At 42.3% G+C, this 18,823-nt stretch overlaps 1 protein-coding gene across 3 annotated transcripts in view; it reads left to right on the forward strand.

Annotated features, from left to right (window-relative positions):
- TRPC3 (transient receptor potential cation channel subfamily C member 3) overlaps window positions 1-18,823 on the forward strand; it is a 73,054-nt gene that overhangs the window by 52,818 nt on the left and 1,413 nt on the right. For 2 of the 3 annotated variants that reach the window (XM_019522068.1, XM_019522066.1), the window contains exons 7-11: window positions 958-1,222; window positions 1,618-1,813; window positions 4,645-4,854; window positions 7,098-7,181; window positions 17,132-17,207. In XM_019522068.1, the coding sequence (XP_019377613.1) occupies window positions 958-1,222; window positions 1,618-1,813; window positions 4,645-4,854; window positions 7,098-7,181; window positions 17,132-17,207 (831 nt within the window). The remainder of the gene's footprint in view (window positions 1-957; window positions 1,223-1,617; window positions 1,814-4,644; window positions 4,855-7,097; window positions 7,182-17,131; window positions 17,208-18,823) is intronic. The other variant, XM_019522067.1, reaches the window with a different exon arrangement.

Genomic DNA, 18,823 nt, shown 5'->3' on the forward strand with positions numbered 1-18,823 from the left:
ATACATACACATATGCATACCTGTATGCATAAACTTATTTTTATTAAACCCATTTTAACCTTGTTTAATTCTTACTAAGTGTAGGTATCAATGTATTAGGTAATAAGATGAAATTTTGCAGTGGATGACATTTCATATAACACATATTGTTTCAGGCCACACTGTATGTAGATGTCACAATCTTACTCCCGTTGAGATTAGTAGCAACAAATCTCACTGACTTCAACGGGGGCATAATCATTATTTTAATAATTTAATTTCCATTCTAATTCTAATGGAAGTATTTTTCCTTAATGAATATTTTATATGGTTTGTAAGGTACTATCTTGTTTTATAGAACAGATAAAGTGTGCCTATATCTTATTAAACTGTAGCTCCTTGGTTATTATGAAATAAAAACAGGTTGGAATATAGTGTCCAATTACAGTGGGGACTGAGCAATGATAATTAACAACTATGAAGGCCCAAGTGATACTTACGCAAGTTAAATGATAAAAAATAGAAATACAAATTAGAGGATATTTAAAAATAAATACTAATAATTTTTGTTTTATTTGGGAAAATTTTAAGAGATACAGAAAAGTTCAAATGGTATTACTGTTTTTCATTATTATATAATAGCAATAATGCTATGTGTGGTAATATTTAAAAAATCATCCTATGGTAGGGTACATCCTCATTAATGTTCATGCCGAACTCTCAACACACCCTGTTGAAAAGATTATCATGTCTATTTTACACCATAAATTCTCCTCCAAGGAAAAGGATACAATTCAAATGATTTATTTATGACTTAAATACTAATAGTAACACAGTAGCAGCTATTAGTTTCTGCAAACATTTGTCTTTACTAGATATAGATATGAGCATGGAAAGTCCCAGGTGTTGGGTGTGTTATTTAAAACTTGGTGATAAATAAAAAACTTCATTATTTACCCCACATTTCATGTCTTCCAGCCAGAGACAAATGGCTCCCATCTGATCCACAGATAATATCTGAAGGCCTTTATGCCATAGCTGTCGTGCTGAGTTTCTCTCGGATTGCATATATCCTGCCTGCAAATGAGAGTTTTGGGCCCTTGCAGATTTCACTTGGAAGGACTGTAAAGGACATTTTCAAGTTTATGGTCCTTTTCATTATGGTATTTCTTGCATTTATGATTGGGATGTTTATACTGTACTCCTACTATCTTGGAGCTAAAGTAAACCCTGCTTTTACAACGTAAGTATGAAGTTATGTTTAACAAAACAATAAGACTATGAAGTGCCAAGCGCGTTCAACTCCTAGAATAATAATTGAAGATATTTGAACTTGATGGGAGTTCAGGCGTTGTAGAACCTCAGAGCATAAGGACCTAAGAGCTCAATCCTCTGTTCCATACAAAAATAAAGTTTCCATTGACATCAATAGGAATGTTACCTGTATAAATAGTGAGAGACACTTTGAGGACTGTTGTATGATTGGCAACAGAAATTTTATTTCTTAAATTTTTTGTATCCCCTGTAGGCCTGAATCCCAAACAGAATTTTTTTGAGATTAACACTTACTCTGTTTGTCATAAGAAGTGCCTGTTTATTTATATAATTAGTAACATTGCTCTCGGTTTTTTCTTTCAGAGTTGAAGAAAGTTTCAAGACTTTGTTTTGGTCAATATTTGGTTTGTCTGAAGTGACTTCAGTCGTCCTTAAATATGATCATAAATTCATTGAGAATATTGGCTATGTTTTGTATGGCATATACAACGTAACAATGGTTGTAGTTCTGCTCAACATGCTGATTGCTATGATCAACAGCTCATACCAAGAAATTGAGGTAGGCCCCTTTTTTCTTCTTTTTAAGTTCTAAAAAGGGCAGAAGGATCCTCTTGCTAGGTACACCTTGACTAAAGTAAGCGTTAACAAAGGGATTGTGCAAGTTATAGAAAGTCAGAGGAAAACATTGGCCTGAACACGATAAACCCTCAATTCATCTTTTTCTTTACCACCTGCTAGTCTGGTTCCCTAATCTCTGTGGCATTGAGTGCTTCTGGTGAGCTATGTTTTATTCTACATCCAGTTCTAACATATGGTACATCACAGTGCCCTATGGAGATTCTGGGAAGATCAACCCACAGGAGGAAACTAGGTTGTGGTTTTTGGCTTTAAGGTGATCCAAAAAAGTTGTTGGATCTCCAGGGTCTAGGCAGAAAACCTGCTTCATCTTATTTACGTAGAGCCAAGAGTTTGTAAGGTACCATTGAAACCTTAAAGTCTGGTCTCAAAAGACCTTATCATAGAAATATTCACATGAAGAATGAGATAAAAGTAGAAAACAAAATATTAAGTAGAAAAGTTTAGTATATTGCTTGTTAATTCATAATATCTTTCAGATATCTATAATACATTTCCTCAACGCTGTACATTTTACTGTTTAGACAGGCTACTAGGGTACTGAAGAAATATATCTTAAGGTATTTCAGAAATGAGAGCTGTCACTAGTCCATTTCCTTAAACCTTTTAACTAGATATAGATGTGTTAACTACTTATGCACATACTCCATTAACATTCATTTTCTTAGTTTTATGCACTGTTCTAATGTAGAAACGTAGGCAAAACTTTCTGGCTGTGTCCAGACAAGTGCAGCCATGAATATCCAGGGGTCAAAAAAACATGCAGAGAAAAAACACAGAACAGCACATGCATGGGCAGAGTGGACCGCACAAAAGCGGAGCCAGGCCACCCAGAGCCTCACTGCAGCTGCCAGCCAAGCTCTACATGGCAGAATCGCCACTGCTGCAGCCCCGGGAGGCCCCCAGGACCCCAGATAAGGCTCCTGGGCCAGCCAGGTGCTGGCCCAAGCTTCCCCTAGTGCCCCCAGGGTAACTTACATTCCGGGGGGACAAGTACCAGCAGAACAAGGTGTACCGCTGCTAGTTGTCCCCAGGGAACCAAATGTCCACACCACATGTGGATGCAGCCTGTGTGTGAGAGTGTTGGGACTAAATCACATTTAGCAGTTGTTCTTAGATTAATTATTCAATATGAAGTGTAAGCATCTTTTTCTGCTTGAAGTACAATATTTAAAACTTGCTTCTAATCTTAGCTGCTCATTGCCATATGTCCTGAAAAGTCACTGGCTGTACATCTGCACACCTGCTAAGTGGCAAATTGTAATGCTTGCAGTTTATCTTATGGCCATATTTAATCTAAAAGAGAGCAGTAGGAGAGAAAAATTAATTTTGAAATTTAATGAATTCAACATAGAGGTTTACCATTCATGTATTGTGCAATAAAGTATAACAACCCTGACAAAAATTACTGCTTTCAAAGTCAAAACTTCGTAACTCTTACAAAAGGAAAAGTATATTTTTGATGCTAGTTAATCTGTGGTCTTACAGTAATGACATCTGCAGAATTTAGGTAGTTTTGAAATGAAAAACAGTGACACTCAGAACACATGTAAAGATTACAGGGAAGTTATATTATTAGGAAGAGATGTACCACTTGTACCAAGTGTGACTGTAACATCACAAACTTTGAGGGCTATTCTTCTTTCTCTGTGCACATGCAACTGGCCTGTGTCAGCAGGAAGTAAAAGATATTGCCATCTGATGACGGTTGAATGAACTATGTGGAAATGATTTCAGTCAAGCCTAGTCCTTCAGACACTATCACAGCTATGTATTGGTTCTTGTTGGCAACAAAAGTAGCAATGTCAGTAAGTATCAAAGGAACTGAATTATATCATAACCTCTAACTTTGAGTTGTAATTCAGCTGCAGTTCAACTTTACAAGATAAAATGAGGAAGACCACTTTGTCCTGTACTGATTCTCATAAGTTTTCTGGGCTATAATTGACATTTTGGTGAGTGCTAAAATGACAAAAATATTTAAAATAAAAGGAAAAAAATGATAATACCAAGATATGCATATGCATTTCCCAGCTGTTTTGCCTCTACCTTGTTAGTGAGAACTATGTTAAATCTGAAGTCAGTGGAATAAACTAACTTTTCATCTTTGGAGAATTTGTTCATATTTTGGCTTGCACCAGATATGCAAAACTGCTCTGAGAATTTATTAATCTTGGCATAAAATCTACTTGCTTGCTCCTTGCTATTGGTAACTGTAGAAGAAACTTGATATTTTAGTCACCTATTAAAGGCAGCCAGGTGTCAGAGTTGACACCCCTAGGCAAGGCTTCATGGAAAAGCTTGTGTATTACCTTCTCCAATATACTGCCTAAAAGCAAATACTGTAATTTTCTCACTTGCATAAGTATCAAATTCAAGTGAGCAATTTATAGATGAAAATGATGACTTTTTAAAAATAACTTTGACTTTTAATAGCTGGGACATAATAGATTAGCTTTCATTCAGTGAAAAAAAATAACACTTTTTGAACTGTTCACATGCTTGAACTAAATATGACAAAAAGAAGCTGATGTAAATAGACACAGCTGGAATTAAGTTAAAATAGACTTGATAAGACAGCTGCATTTCTGTGGAACTACTGGGAATCTTTCGCACTAGCAAGTTCATCACACTTCTATATAAAACAAAAACAGAAGCTATTTAAAATACACTCCTTTTGGAAGTGCCCTGTGTTACATAAAGCCCAGAGGTATATAAAATACAGTAGACATTTCTTTTTTGTCTCTAACACAGGATGACAGTGATGTGGAGTGGAAATTTGCTCGCTCTAAACTCTGGTTATCTTATTTTGATGATGGAAAAACATTACCCCCTCCATTCAGTCTTGTACCAAGCCCAAAGTCTTTCTTCTATTTCATCATGAGAATCATTAACTTTTCTAAATGCAGAAGAAGGAGGTTGCAGAAAGATATCGAAATGGGAGTAGGTAACTCCAAGTCTAGGGTAGGTACTGAAAAGTTTTCATTGCACTACACTTCTCGTCTAGCATTTTGATTTCCTTCAACTTTTAGGGGGATAATATGTACTTGTAAAGGATGGTACTGTAATTAATCAAGTATTTTATTTTTTTATTTCTATATACCAGATGCCTTTAAGTACTGCATAAAAAGAAAGGAAAATTATTAATTTTCATAGGACAAGATCCATTTACCAAATATAACTGAAAGAGAAAACAATCCTAACAGTATCCAAAAAATTCAGCAATATCCAATAAATAATTCCCACAAAAAATTACCTAAATATTGAACAAAGAAATTTTCAAGTTTGATCAGAAATATGTCACTAGTAGACTTCAGGTAAAAGGCTGAAGATCTGGAAAGCCATTTGTCCTTTCATCACTAGAAAAGGTGAAGGATCAAGTGTAGCCAGTATGGTATGCAAGTCCTCAGTCCTCTCCATGACTAAAGCTATGTACCCAACAAGGATGAGGAATAATCATCTATTTGTTATATAATAATGCTTAGACTTTATGTAACATCTTCCATCAGAACATTTGGATGTTCTTTACATATATTGAAATGTGTGTGGCAACACCTACTTAAAGTAGATAATCATTGTCCTCATTTGCAGACTGGAAAATGGGGCACAAACAAGTTAAAGATGACCTGCATGGGATTTTTTTAATATAAATTAGATTTGTAGCCATATATATAAAAGTATTGAACACAAGTTTCTAAAATAATTTTTGGTTGTTTTGTTTTACCTTAAAAATGTAGAAATGTCAAGTTTAGTTTTATTTTCCTGATAAATCAGGAACTATTTAGGTGCCTAACACATGTTTGTTGTGACCTGTCTTTAACAAAGAAATATTTTTGCCAGTGTGTTACTTAAGCAGTGGAGTTAAACAATGGCGACACATAGGGGTGCATGCAGGTGCACGTGCACCCCCTGAGCATGGTGGTGCACCCCCTGCAAAAAGGTGCTGCCGCCACCACCACTGCTGGCAGCGTCTGCAGCCAGTCCATGATCACTGCTGGCTGCTGCTAACGTTGCCGGCAGCGCCTGCGGGCAGTCACCAATCCCTGGCACATGCTCCCTGCTGCCAACAGTGCTGGCAGCATCTGCAGGAGCTCCCAGCTTACCGCCGCTTGGCTCCTGCCGCTGCCGCCACCACCACCACCACCAGTGCAGCCATGCCCCCCCTGCCACTGGGGGCACGTGCTGTTCATGGAATTAAATAAGTGTTTAAAGATGTATTTTAAAACTGTTTAGCTAAAAACCCTCTCCACTCCTAACAGCTTTTACTATGTAGTTTTGTGTGATGTCCTCATATCACTTATATTCTAGTGAGATGGCTAGTCCTGTTACTCTGAAGTCAGGCATAAGGTAGGGCAGGATGACACCTTGGAGACATGAGATGCATCTGACGAAGTAGGTCATGTCTCTCTGAACCAGTTTGACTTTAAAATGCCACTTTTACTGTAGTCACTATAGAGCCATCCAGCATAGATAAAAACTTGAAATTATGGTGTGAAAACAATCATGATTATGATTACTACTACTACATCAGCACCTCTTTATAGGGAAAATTATAAAGAAGCAAACTGAATATAAATTCCATTTTTTAAATCTGTTATAGGTCATCTTTAACTGACTTGTTTTAAATGGTCACACATTAATTTCATGATAAAGCCAGTAATAGAACTAAGGGGTCAGATTCTTTTCTTACAAACACAGAATTTTCATTGCTATGACTTCTAATTCTCACTGGTGTACGTGAAATAAGAATCAAGCCCCAGATCTTGTAGTACCAACTATTATGGTTTAGTCATATGACCATCTTTCCATTTTTCTTTTTGTCTTATATTGCTACTAAACTGTCTATTTAAGTACTTGGACTCTGATGGCTATACTATGTAAATTGTTGCACTAATAATATGATGGTGACTAGTTTTTCAAATCTATTATTATTCCTCATGATTCAGCAAGGCAGAGGCATAAAAGTTAAGTATGTTCCTTAAGCTCTTTTCTAAATAGTGAGGCGTTGTACACAAGTTTGATATTAAACACATGCTTACATGTTTTGCTGAAAATCAGAGCCTAATTTGTTTTCAGTATCTTCTGAAAACATTATTCTGAAAAAATGCACCATATCATTCCTTTAGGTTACAAGATAAAAAGGTGAAGCTGGGTTGTAGCCATGAATTCCATACAGTGTGTTCTAATTTAGTTTTATTGTTTCCTAGTTAAACCTCTTCACTCAGTCTAACTCAAGGGTTTTCGAATCACACAGTTTTAACAGCATTCTCAATCAGCCAACACGCTATCAGGTAAGGATTTTATTGGACACTAGTTTAGAGCAATGTGACCGTGTGAGGCCAATGACAAAATTTATATGCTTCTAAAACATCAAGTATTCACAAAGAAGCACAAGAATTCTCTCAAAAAGCAGAGAAGTCAGTGTTTAAGATGGTACTTGTTGCTTGTTTTCAAGCCTTATCATTTAAAACATTAAAAACCAAACTGCACCGTAGTAGGTCTTTCCTTGATCTGATCATTTTGAAAGCCTGTGCAGCATGTGACTGAAGCAGGTTTCTGGGAAAAGCTCAAGAGACCATTGGGTAGGCATTCTCTTCTCTTGCTTTCTGTGAGGAGCTTTCTACTTCAACAACTGTGTGCGCTTTCTGCTTCAACAACTTGTAATTTTTAGAGATGAGGGGTAGGTTTGTTCCTGTCTGCTGTAATGAGGCACCTGTGAGAGACTCCTTAGTTCAGCAGGTGAAGAATATTTGCTCTGACTCCCTGATGAATGTGCAGAACCTACTGTTTAGGTTAGGCCAGACACGAGTGAAAATACATTTGCAAAGACTCAGATACGAGCAGGGCAAGAATATGAGTGACCAAAAAGAGCTTTTGTATTTGGGGTGTAAAAATACAGATTGCAACTACTTGAAGTATTTATGTGGTTCAAACTTTGCAGTCTTAAAAGAGATAAGTGTCTAGGCCTCATAGTTACAAACAGAACCTTCCAACCAATAAAAAAATGATATAAACTGCCTTCCTGAGTCTGGTGACACCTTAAAATAATACCTTAGAGGTCTAAATTCCACTTTCGTTAACACTCATTGTATCCCTTAGCAATCTTATTGTAGTATCAACTGTGAACCCAATGATGACATATCAATATCAACTTTCACTGCTGATCATTTTGGAGAAGAGAGTGGGAATGAAATCCATGGGTAGAAAGGAGAGTTGCTGCAGGGGACAGAGAGAAGATGCATGATGACAGACAAAAAAAGAAAATGAGAAAAAAAGATAAGTAAGGAAGAGAAGAAAGGGTAGAAATAGTGGCAATTTTGGAGTGGAGCACATGTTCTCAGTGAGTGACGGATAACGACTTAAGCTGCTTAACAGATAATAAAAAATTAAAAGTTTAGTTACTACGCCAAGAATATATTTTGTTTTGGATCATTGTGCAAGCCTTCCATTGACATCTGTAGGAGATTTGCTGTGGATGGCAGTTAGTATGTATAGTGGCCTATGGGCAGTACTAAATAAGGATGAATTGTAGGGCTGTGTGAATCTTTGGTAGCTGATTTGATTCAGAGAAGATTCGGCCCAATTTGCCGGCCGAATCTCCGAATCTAAATCAAATCAGGAGATCCACTGAAAGGTCCAAATCTATTCAGAAGCCTCCAAATTGATTCAGAGAGATTCAGCGATTTGGAAGGCTTGCAGGAACCGAAACTGAGAAGAGGGAAGGGAATGAGGTAATGTTCCATATATGGAAAGGGCTGGGAGTGGGGAAAAACTGCTCTGATATTGACATCTGTAGCTGGCCAGTGACTGTGATCTTTCTCTGAGTTCCCTTCCAATTGCAGTGCTCTGTAGGAGGATCATAGAAACAACATATCAAGCTGTATCTGAAGTGATCTGTGCTTTTTGTGAGCTGTGTCTCTCTTGGAGCAGCAGCATTTGAAAGGCTCTGGCTTGCTATCTAGTCTCTTAGTAGCTAGTCTCTCTTCCTGTAAGTTGTATCCAATCTAGAGGTGCACTGATACATTGGTCTGATATCAGTCCGGTACCAATATAAAGAAAATTGTCTCTATCAGATATTGGCCTGATGGGACTGATAATTTGGCTGATAAATGCCTGTGCTGCATGCAGCTGCAACACAGCACGGAGCAGAGCCGTCAGATTGGAGAGCTGCCTCCAGCTGGTAAGTTGGAAGGGGAAGGGAGAGGGATGGGGCATGGGGGGCAGATCAACTCCCCCCATGGTAAGAGAGGGGGCAGGGGCAGGCGCTGCCCAGCCAGGCAGCAGGGGGTCACAGGATGGAGCCGCAGCTCATGTGGTGGGGGCAGCTCCTGCCACAGCTTGCACCCGGAGAGGGCAGGGGTGGAGGGGCATGTGCCCCTGGATCTGCGTGAGGCAGGGCAGGCTGCAGCTGTGGGGTGGAGCTGGAGCCGGTGCTGCATGGCTCTTCTCGGCAAGGACTGGGCTTGGAACATGCTCTGGCAGTGCTGGGTGGAAGCTGTAGCCACCCCATATTTCACCGCAGCTCTGCTCCCAGCCCCTTGCCTCTGCCCAGCGCAGCCCCGGCTAAATGCCCCGCCTCCACCCGAGCACTGGGAAAAGCTGCAGCTGGGGCAGGTGGCAGTGCAGGACTGGGAGCAGAGCTGCAATGAAGTTTGGGATGGCTGCAGCTTCCTCCCAGCACTGCCAGAGCCTGCTACGAGCCTAGCCCCCACCAAAAAAGCCATGCAGCACTGGCTACAGCTTCACCCCACAGCTACAGCTCACCCCACACCACACATCTGGGGGCACACAACCCCCACTTACCTGGAGTGCGAGCAGCAGTGGGAGCTTCCCCCACCCACCCGAGCCGTGCCTCTGTCCCATACCACACCCCCCACCTCACCCTGCCTGGGCAGCGCTTGCCTCTGCCCCCTCCCTCACTGTGGGGGGCGTTGATTTGCCCCCTGCCCCATGCCCCTTCCCTCCTCTTCCACCATACCAGACTTACAACCTGGAGGGAGCTGTATCAGATATCAGATTGGTATCGGCCAATATACCTCCTTAAATATTGGCTATTGATATCGGTCCCCAAAATCTCTATTGGAGAGGGGGCAGAGGGAGAGCTGCAAGTTCCCCCCACCCTAAACATAGATGCACCCTCTTTCCTGGCAGCAATGAGTCTTCTGCAGCTAGTGGCAGCAAGGATGAGGTAGCAGTGCCTGCACCTGCACCACCACCACTAACACCACTAACCAGGAGCAGCATGAGATTCTCCACCCCAATTTCAGTTCCCAGCATGAGCCTTCCAGTGCCAGAGGAGAAGCTGGATCTGGAAGCATAGGAGCTGAGGGCCACAGCGAAGGAAATTCTGGGGAAGGAGGGAGAATCTGAGTTTGTGCTCCACACTTCTCAGAGTTCCCTTAGAGGCAGGTCTCTTCTGGAAGGCACTTTGGAGGAGGTTGTGGGGGCAAGTGGCTCAGCTCCTCCTCCTGTTGTGCCTCTGCCTGGTGAGGAGGGGGATAAGGCAGAATCCCCACCGGCTACCCAGAAACAGGTGGGTAGTGCAGTGTGGAATCATTTTGAGGTGGCAGATGATCACAGGTATAGTATCTGCCAGCACTGCTGAAGGCAGATCAGCCAGGGCAAGGATGTGAAACACTTTGCCACTACAGTGATGCTGCTGCATCTCAGGAGGCAGCACCTCCTTGCCCTTGTTCCTCCTCAGCCTGGCACCAGTGGGAGCGTGCTCCCAAAAAAGTCCCCCTCTCACTCCAAAGCCCCCATTTCCAAGAAGCAGAGACAGGCCACCCTGGACCAGTGGGGGAAAGGCAGAGACAAAGGGGGTTGCGTTCTGATGGCAAGCAAGGTCACCCAGAGAATTGGGGAGATGCTTGCTCTGGATGGCCAGCCCTTCTCCTTTGTTGACTGTCCAGGGTTAAGGCAGCTCATGGCACTTGTGGCCCCATTATACCAAGTGCCTGCATGCACCACCTTTAGCAGGACTGTGGTGCCCTACCTGTATGAGGCATGCAGGGAGTACTTGAGGGAGGAGCTGCAGAAGGCAGGTCTGCAGGTAGCCTTTCACTTCACCTCTGACATCTGGAGCAGCCAGGGTGGAGATCATGCCTACCTCTACCTCACAGGGCACTGATGTGATCAGTCAGGGCATCAGTGGGCTCTTTTTCAAATGGAGGTGAAGGATGAGTCCCACACAGCAAGGGAGATCATGGTGGCCATGAACCACATGGCTAGTTGGGCAGGACGAGCTCACCCGTGGGTTCACCAACAACGGAGCCAATATGGTCAAGGCAGTGCATGATGCCAGCTTTGTTGGCATCTGCTGTGTGGTGCAAAGTTACACCTTGTAGTCAGGAATGCCTTAGAAGGGGACAGGGATCCTAGTGACAGCGCTGTCACTACTAGTGAGTTTTATTTCAAAATGCAGGAAGGTGGCAGACTACTTCCACCAGAGCATCAAGGGGGGCAAGATGCTGAGGGACAAACAGGCAGAGCTGAGCATCCCACAGCACAAAATCAAGCAGGATGTGGAGGCTCAGTGGAACTCCACATACCTGATGCTTGAAAGGGTGGCTGAGCAACAGAAGGCTGTCCATGAGATGGCCTTGGTCGGGGAGATTGGGATCAGCAGCCCCCTCAACAAAACAGAATGGGATACAGTCTCCCAGATCTTGGGGGTCCTCAAGCAGTTCCTTGAGACCACTGAGAGCCTCAGAGCCTCAGTGCAGGTGATGCCCTCCTTAGCCAGGTGATCCCCATAGTGAAGGAGCTTGAGAATGAAACGGAGAAGTTTCAAGGGATCAATGTTCCTGGCTGGGGCAAGCTGCTTTCACCAGAGGTGCAGGCATTGGGGAAGCAGCTGAAGGAGGGCATAAGAAAAAGGCTGGATCCCTTGCAGTCCAGTATAGTCCACTTCCTGGCAGATGTGCAACCTGAGGGTGAAGGGGAGCATCTGCAGCAGCAGAACCGTCAATCACTGGACGGAGGTGCTGATGTACAGAGTCAGGGAGGCAGAAGGGCAGAGCGGGACATGGAAAAGGGGGATCCACTTTCCTGTGCCAGCACTCCAATCACAAGCCAATCTCCTCCACCACAGCTGCTGCCAATGTGGGCCAAGGGCATGGCTTCAGTGTTGGGGTCCAGAGGCACCAGACCCCACGATCAGGCAGGTAGCGTGGAGGCCTTGGTGGCTACCTATCTTGCTGAGGACATGGAGCTGCTACACTGTGACCCCTTGGCCTATTGGGCAACCCTCAGCCTGGCGTGGCATGATCTGGCCACGGTTGCCCAGGAACACCTGTCCTGTCCACTGACCAGTGTTCCAAGTGAGAGGGTGTTCAGCATTGCTGGGGATGTTGTGACACCCCACCACACCTCCTTGGATCCTGGTTTGGTGGAGCAGCTGGTGTTCCTGAAGGTGATCCTCCCACTGCTGGGGTTCCCCAAGCTCCACCCACAGACGGAGTGAGTGCCACTGTCATCACTCCACACCTATTTGCTTTTTTTATTTGTTTTCAAAACCTTGAGGTGCACTTTCACAGAAACCCCTGCACCACTCTGCCTGAAACCTGGCAGGCCTCATGCCTGCGTGAGGGGCTACATCCCTGCTGTATTCATCCCACTCTGCCTTAACACACACAAGTGATATGAGTTTTGCTTTCAACAGTTTGAGGTGCATGTTCACAGAAACTACTGCACCTATCTCCTTGAAACTTGGCAGGTGTCATGCCCTCAAAAGAGGCTACCGTCTCTGCTGTTTTCATCTGAATCTGCAAAAAAATTATGAAGTTATAGGTATTTTCGTGATTCCCCATTATAGTCTATTGTCGAATCTCCAAATCGGTGCTGAATCACCAAATCCAAATTAGCTGGAGTGAATCGGGACAGAGATTCAAATCACCAGATCGAATCACTGTTACTCCGAATCGGCTGAATTTGAATCCAAATTGAATACTTTCTGCTTCACACAAGCCTAGTGAATAGCCATCTACCAAATGAGTCCAACCTTTCCCCTACCAAATATTTATCTGTTTTTATTGATGGATTAGGCCAGCATTGTAGTGACAGCACAAAATACTGTCACGTGTGCTTTCCTTTTTCACAACACCCCTATGGCAGATGGAAGAAGGGCAAAGCAGGATGACAGGTGGGATAAGAAAATGGGGGTTCTGCCAGAATGTTTGCTGGGCAAACTGGAAAGGATGAAACCAAAGGTTACACAATCCAGGGCCATTTCCCTGCTACCTAGCAAACCCTATAGGTGCGGAACAGTACTGGACCTGACCGGTGCCCTGGGGGTTAAGCAGTGATTGACTCAAAAGGAAATCAGTTAAATAGTAGTCATTCTAATTAAACTATTTAAATTTCTGTAGTCTTCTGTCCATTCTTATGACAAATTTAAGACAGACATTACCCCCACTCTCTTTTTTCTGTGGCTATGTCCACACGCCTGGATAGGTATATGAGGACACTACACCTGTAAAGTGTTCCTAAGGCTGATGCAGGTAAACTGCACCCTTGCCACCATAATTTATTTCAGACCCCACTTTCCAAACAAAGTATGCTTTCCACACAACAGCACAGTTTTGTCACTATATCTGTGCATTTCCCAGTTGAGCTAGGTTAGTTAGAGACCAATTCTTTTTCACACCTGATAGACACACCAGGCTTGCAGAAGTCTGCTGTGTAGACTGGGTGCCTGAAGCTCCATATGACCTGGGGCTGTCATAGAGCTGCTGTGCAGCAGGAGCGTAGAACTGTGGAAAATCATTCTATTCCACTCTCCGCAACTCCATGCTCTTGCCACACTAAACCCCTGTGGCTCTGCAGTCCGGCTTCCAGCCTCTCCACAACACAGCCCTCTCCCACTCCTGTGACCCAAAGGTGGGAACAAGGGAGATGTAGAGGGATGCTACAGCCCTATCAAGCCTCCTGAGCAGGACAGAGCTGGTGGATCTCGGGGGGAAAAAGGGCCAGGCAGTGTGGAAAAATTTTAATTAACCTTGATTAACTAGTTGATTGATTTTTTTTTGTGTGGCTTTTGCCCAGCTCTGGGTGAAAGACACAGCCCTCTCTGGGGAAGACTGGAGGTCTGAGACAGTGGTAATGCATAGGGAGTGCATGGGGCTACACGTGCACCCCCTGAGAGCGCTGCTGCACCCCCTGACCAGCCGCACTGCAGCTGCTTTGCTATCAGCTGTGAAGGACCCCCCAGTCAGCAAGATTGTTTGTGGGAGAAACCCACCCCCCCTGCCCCCCGGTCAGCGAGATTGGCTGCAGGGGCACCCCTGCGTGCCCCCCCCAGCTATGGTGGCACCAGTCACCCATGGTCTGAGATGGAGTTGGGGGGCTGGAATTGGGTTGGCAGGGGTCTGTGAAGGGCTCCCCAGCTCCATGATACCAGCCTCATACTCCATGCTCCTGGCTTCATATTCCCTCCACCACAAATCCCCGCCTGGCACTGGCAGGGCTCCACCTGCCCCCAGACAGTACTATCCTTGCAAGTAGGGCTCAGGAGATAGTTCACTGAGTGGGAGTAGGGGCAGGATTTGAGTATTGCATCCTGGGATGCTGGAAAACCCAAACTGTTCGCCTTATCTCGGTGGGAGCAGACTGCTGTTACACAACATCATCTGGGTAGGATAAGCCAGAGATACTCCTCACTTGAAATGGCATAACTGAGATGTTCACAGGGCACTTAGATGCATGTTCAACCAGTTTCACAAATGTTAAGTGCCCCCGTGGATTTGCAAAGTTGGTCCCTTTCAGGCAAGGATTATCTCCTAAGTGCTACAAACTTTAATAGGTCAGTATATTCCAATGATTTGCAGCTGTGGCAAGTGAATGTGTGACACCACTCTACTTGTAGTTACTACATGTTTGTTTTGAGCTCAAGAAGGGGAGGAGAGTTGGTTGATGGGATTAGAATAAGAAAGGAGATGGCCCAATTGATTATGAATGGGCAGGAGAGAAAAACCTAATCTTCCTTTTTAAATTGACCCATGCTATGAAAGCCATGCCAAAGATAACAATAGCGAATTAAACTAAAATATATACTGCAAAGGGACTGAATCTACAAGATGTAAAGGTGGGACTGTAAATCTAAGGGATGGTGCGTTACAATTTTAAGTGAGATAAAACCATTTTTAATTATAAATTATCTGACTTATTTGGATATAACCATTTTGTAAACAGTTGTGTCTTGTACATACATTGAGCTAAAGAAACATATCCTATAGGAAGATCCCAACACAATATAAATTCAGGCTCACCACCATCAACCACAGGGATCAACTGGTTTGTTTTAAGCAGTGGTCCCCATACATTAAATCCAATAATATAGTTCAAATAATGCAGTTCAACAGACTTTTCCCCAAATAAAACTATTTTTGTTACTTTTGATTCATCTGACCTTCATGTTGACTTGAGGCTATTTTTTCTCTTGAAAAAAATTGCATAGGGTAGCTTAGTGGCTATCAGAGTTCAATACTTTGTGGGATGCGTGATTCCAGTCCAGCCTCAGGATGCTTACTACTTGGGCTGAATGTGCTGAAGTGAAGCTCTCATCCTTTGGGCAATGGTACATATTTAGGGGCAAAACCTGCTCCCATAATTAGTTGCAGAAGTCTTCATACATTGTAAAATATCATATTTCTGTTGCAGTAGGGAGCTGCCTGCCTACAGAAAGTTTGTAAGCACATCACCCATAAGACGGCATCAATACATGTGTATGTGATTATTTCATGTCCATCTTACGGATAAGCCAATGCCCAGCACATGGCACAAAGTAGCTCTTCACAGCAGTGTCAGGAGGGATGGAATAACATAACTCGTAACTGGGGGAAGTGAAGGCAATGGCTGCAGAGCAGCAGCAGTGGTGTTCTGTGCTCTGGGATTGGTGGTGTCCATTCCTGCTGACTTTGTACAAGGCATGCTACTTATTAGGCTCTGCACACAGGTCCGTAATTAAAATATTAAGCAATAACAATAAGTACTAGGTGTTAATTACCGGCTGGAAGGAGCTTATGATTAATAACCCCACCTAGCCATTAATCCCCGGCAAATGACCTGTGTGTAGGACATTATTGCTAAGTCCTGCAGTTCTTTTCAAGCAACACTTGGCTCTTTTACCAAGTGCAGCTGATTGACTTATAAGGTGAAGTAACTATATAAACTTGTGTGGATATTGGGCAATGTATTTTTCAGATCATTTTACAGGTATTATCTACAGCTAGTTAAAAATTATGAATCACCTCTCAACAGTCTATTCAGCATATAATGCATTTTGTCAAGTCTGATCAGTAAAGAGCAGCTTTACAGCCCTGAGGAAGGTAGCAAGTCCTCTAAATTGCAGGGTATGTGCAGTGACACAGTTACTGTTGTGGCACAAAGTGGTAGTAGGAGGCCTTAATAAGTAAAGGATGGGGAAGGCAACTCATAAGGAATGTGTGAATGGAAAGGCCAGTTGTGACTCCCAGCATATAGAGTATGTGCTGTAGATAAGTTGAACAAGAGGTTAGTACCTTGTTGGCAATTTAATGGAAAATATTTTTATTTTGGAAGACTTAGGCATTTTGTGGCAAAAAAAGCAATATTACCCTCTTTGCAAATTTTGCAAAATTTTAATGTTTTCCATTTAAAAAAATCAACACATTTTCAAATATATATGGCTTTCCAGCAAAATCACATGAACATTGGACAGTGTTACATGATTTAGGTATGAAAAATTTTTGTTGCATCCTTGAAACTGTTTGAAGCAACAATTTCCTGAAAATATTTTCATAACTTCTGCACATCTCCAGTTAAGATGCTTCTTGGGCTGAGCTATAGATGAGAGGTAAGTGGATGAGGAAGGAATTATGCTGTATTAGTTTGTCTCAGAGGTGCAACTGGCTGCTTGAGCCCCCTGGCCAGCAGCCAAGCATGGGGCAGTGTCAGTGACTGCACTACTGGGGATGTGGCAGTGGCAGCAGTAGTGGAAGAGGCTGGATCAGCAGTGTAGCTCCGCTCTTTTTGTACCTCTCCCTTCCCCCATCTAGGGTTGACAGTGCACCTGGGCCTGGTGCCCTTCCCCGTCCTCGCTGCCACACTTCATTATACTACTGTTTTTCCCACCAAAGAAAGCAAAGATAGTGCTGACCTCTTGGCTATAAAGTGCTTGATTTACAGGGTTGCTGAAGAATTTTAGTGAGTAGGATGAAGTTTGTCTAAATGCTTAACTGATTATATGATTTTTATCCAACAGCAAATCATGAAAAGACTTATAAAACGTTATGTTTTGAAAGCACAAGTGGACAAAGAAAATGATGAAGTAAATGAAGGTGAGAGACATTGTAAACATAACACTTCCTGATACTGTTATGGAGAACCATACTATTATTTATTTTACTAGGTGCACTTAGCACAAATATGAAGTGAGAAATAGTATTCGCCACACAACATATACAGTGTCAATGGAAAAGATGGATAAAGATGGGAAAAAAGGATGTATTATTGTCCCCATTGGGATAATATGGGAACTGAAAAGATTCAGTGATTTGTCCAAAGTCATGCAGAAAGTCTGTGCTGTAGCAAAGAAATGGACTCAGCTCTTTTGGTTTAATACTTTAGCCATAAGACCACCTTTCCTCTCCATTTCATCTCAGCTGAACAGGTGGTATTGTATCATGCTGTGTATGATTTGTTTCCTCTCTTCCATAAAACCATGTTGAAATCACATTCAGCTATAAAGTTCCATGGCTCTGATAGAACCACGTCAAACTAGCTATGTAGTATGCTGAGAAGAGAGAAGCTGTGGTCACAGTCCATCTATAGTCCAAAATTCTCTGTAAAATGATAGAACAGATCTTTAAGCACCTTAAATCTTAAACAATTGAAGAGCTGCTGTCCTATTAGGCTTGAAAATAAATTGCTACAATATACCGTATATAATATTTTTTTATAAACAGGAATTTCAGTATGTTTGAGAACCAATAAAATAATGATGAAGGATAAAGATAAAACATTTGAAAACATTAAAGCCCCAAATTCTACCACTAATTAAACAGACAACTCTTGATGTGTCCTGTCATTGAACTACTTTCTGACTAAGACTAGAACGGAAAAGGGAAGCCACATGTGACACAAGTCCCACAGGTGCGGACCAGCTAGAAGTTGCAAAGAGTTGTACAAAAATAACTAATACAGTGTATAGTTCAAGTGGGCATTTTTTAACCAGATGCCTATATGTCTGTAGTTGTATCAAGAAAACTAAAGGTATAATCTCATTTTGGTATTTTTTGGACTTTGGTATGTACATACAGATGTATCTTCTGCAAAGCAGGAGAGATGTGACAAAAGGACAAACTTTTTGAGAAAGCACAAATCTTTTGGAACTATTTGCTCTATCGTGTATCTGCATATGGATTTAAGATCAAGTATTCAGAACGCTGAACCAAGTCAGGAGACCTACTTGTGATCTCAGCTTTTTCACTGATTCTCAGTGACCCTGGGCAACTCGTCTGAGCTAAAACTTCCAATTCTTCAGATATAATATAGAGATAATATACACTGTGCCATATTTACCTCACAGAGATATCGTGAAGTTTAATTCTGGGTTTTGAAGCATGTGAGATGTAAAGCACTGAGTATATTGTGAATAGAAAACCCTCTATAATTGCTAAGTATTATGATTTTTTCAAATATAGGAATATGGAGATTCCACTTAATTCTAAAGTAAATCGTGTAAGAGAACAACATAGGTCTTATTTTATCCCCTACACAACATACGTCAAACAGTTTCCTATTGGGTAGTGCATAAGAACGATCAGAATTCATGGCTGGGAGAAGAATGAACCCAAGACAGATTCCATCCTTGAACTGAGTGCTCTTCAATAAATGAGTGTTGTTGTTGATGATCAACCTAGACAGTTTTTGATCATGAAGGTTTCAATTGAAG

This window comes from Gavialis gangeticus, unplaced genomic scaffold (assembly GCF_001723915.1).
Source record: "Gavialis gangeticus isolate Ggan-Ray unplaced genomic scaffold, GavGan_comp1, whole genome shotgun sequence".
NCBI classification, from domain to species: domain Eukaryota; kingdom Metazoa; phylum Chordata; order Crocodylia; family Gavialidae; genus Gavialis; species Gavialis gangeticus.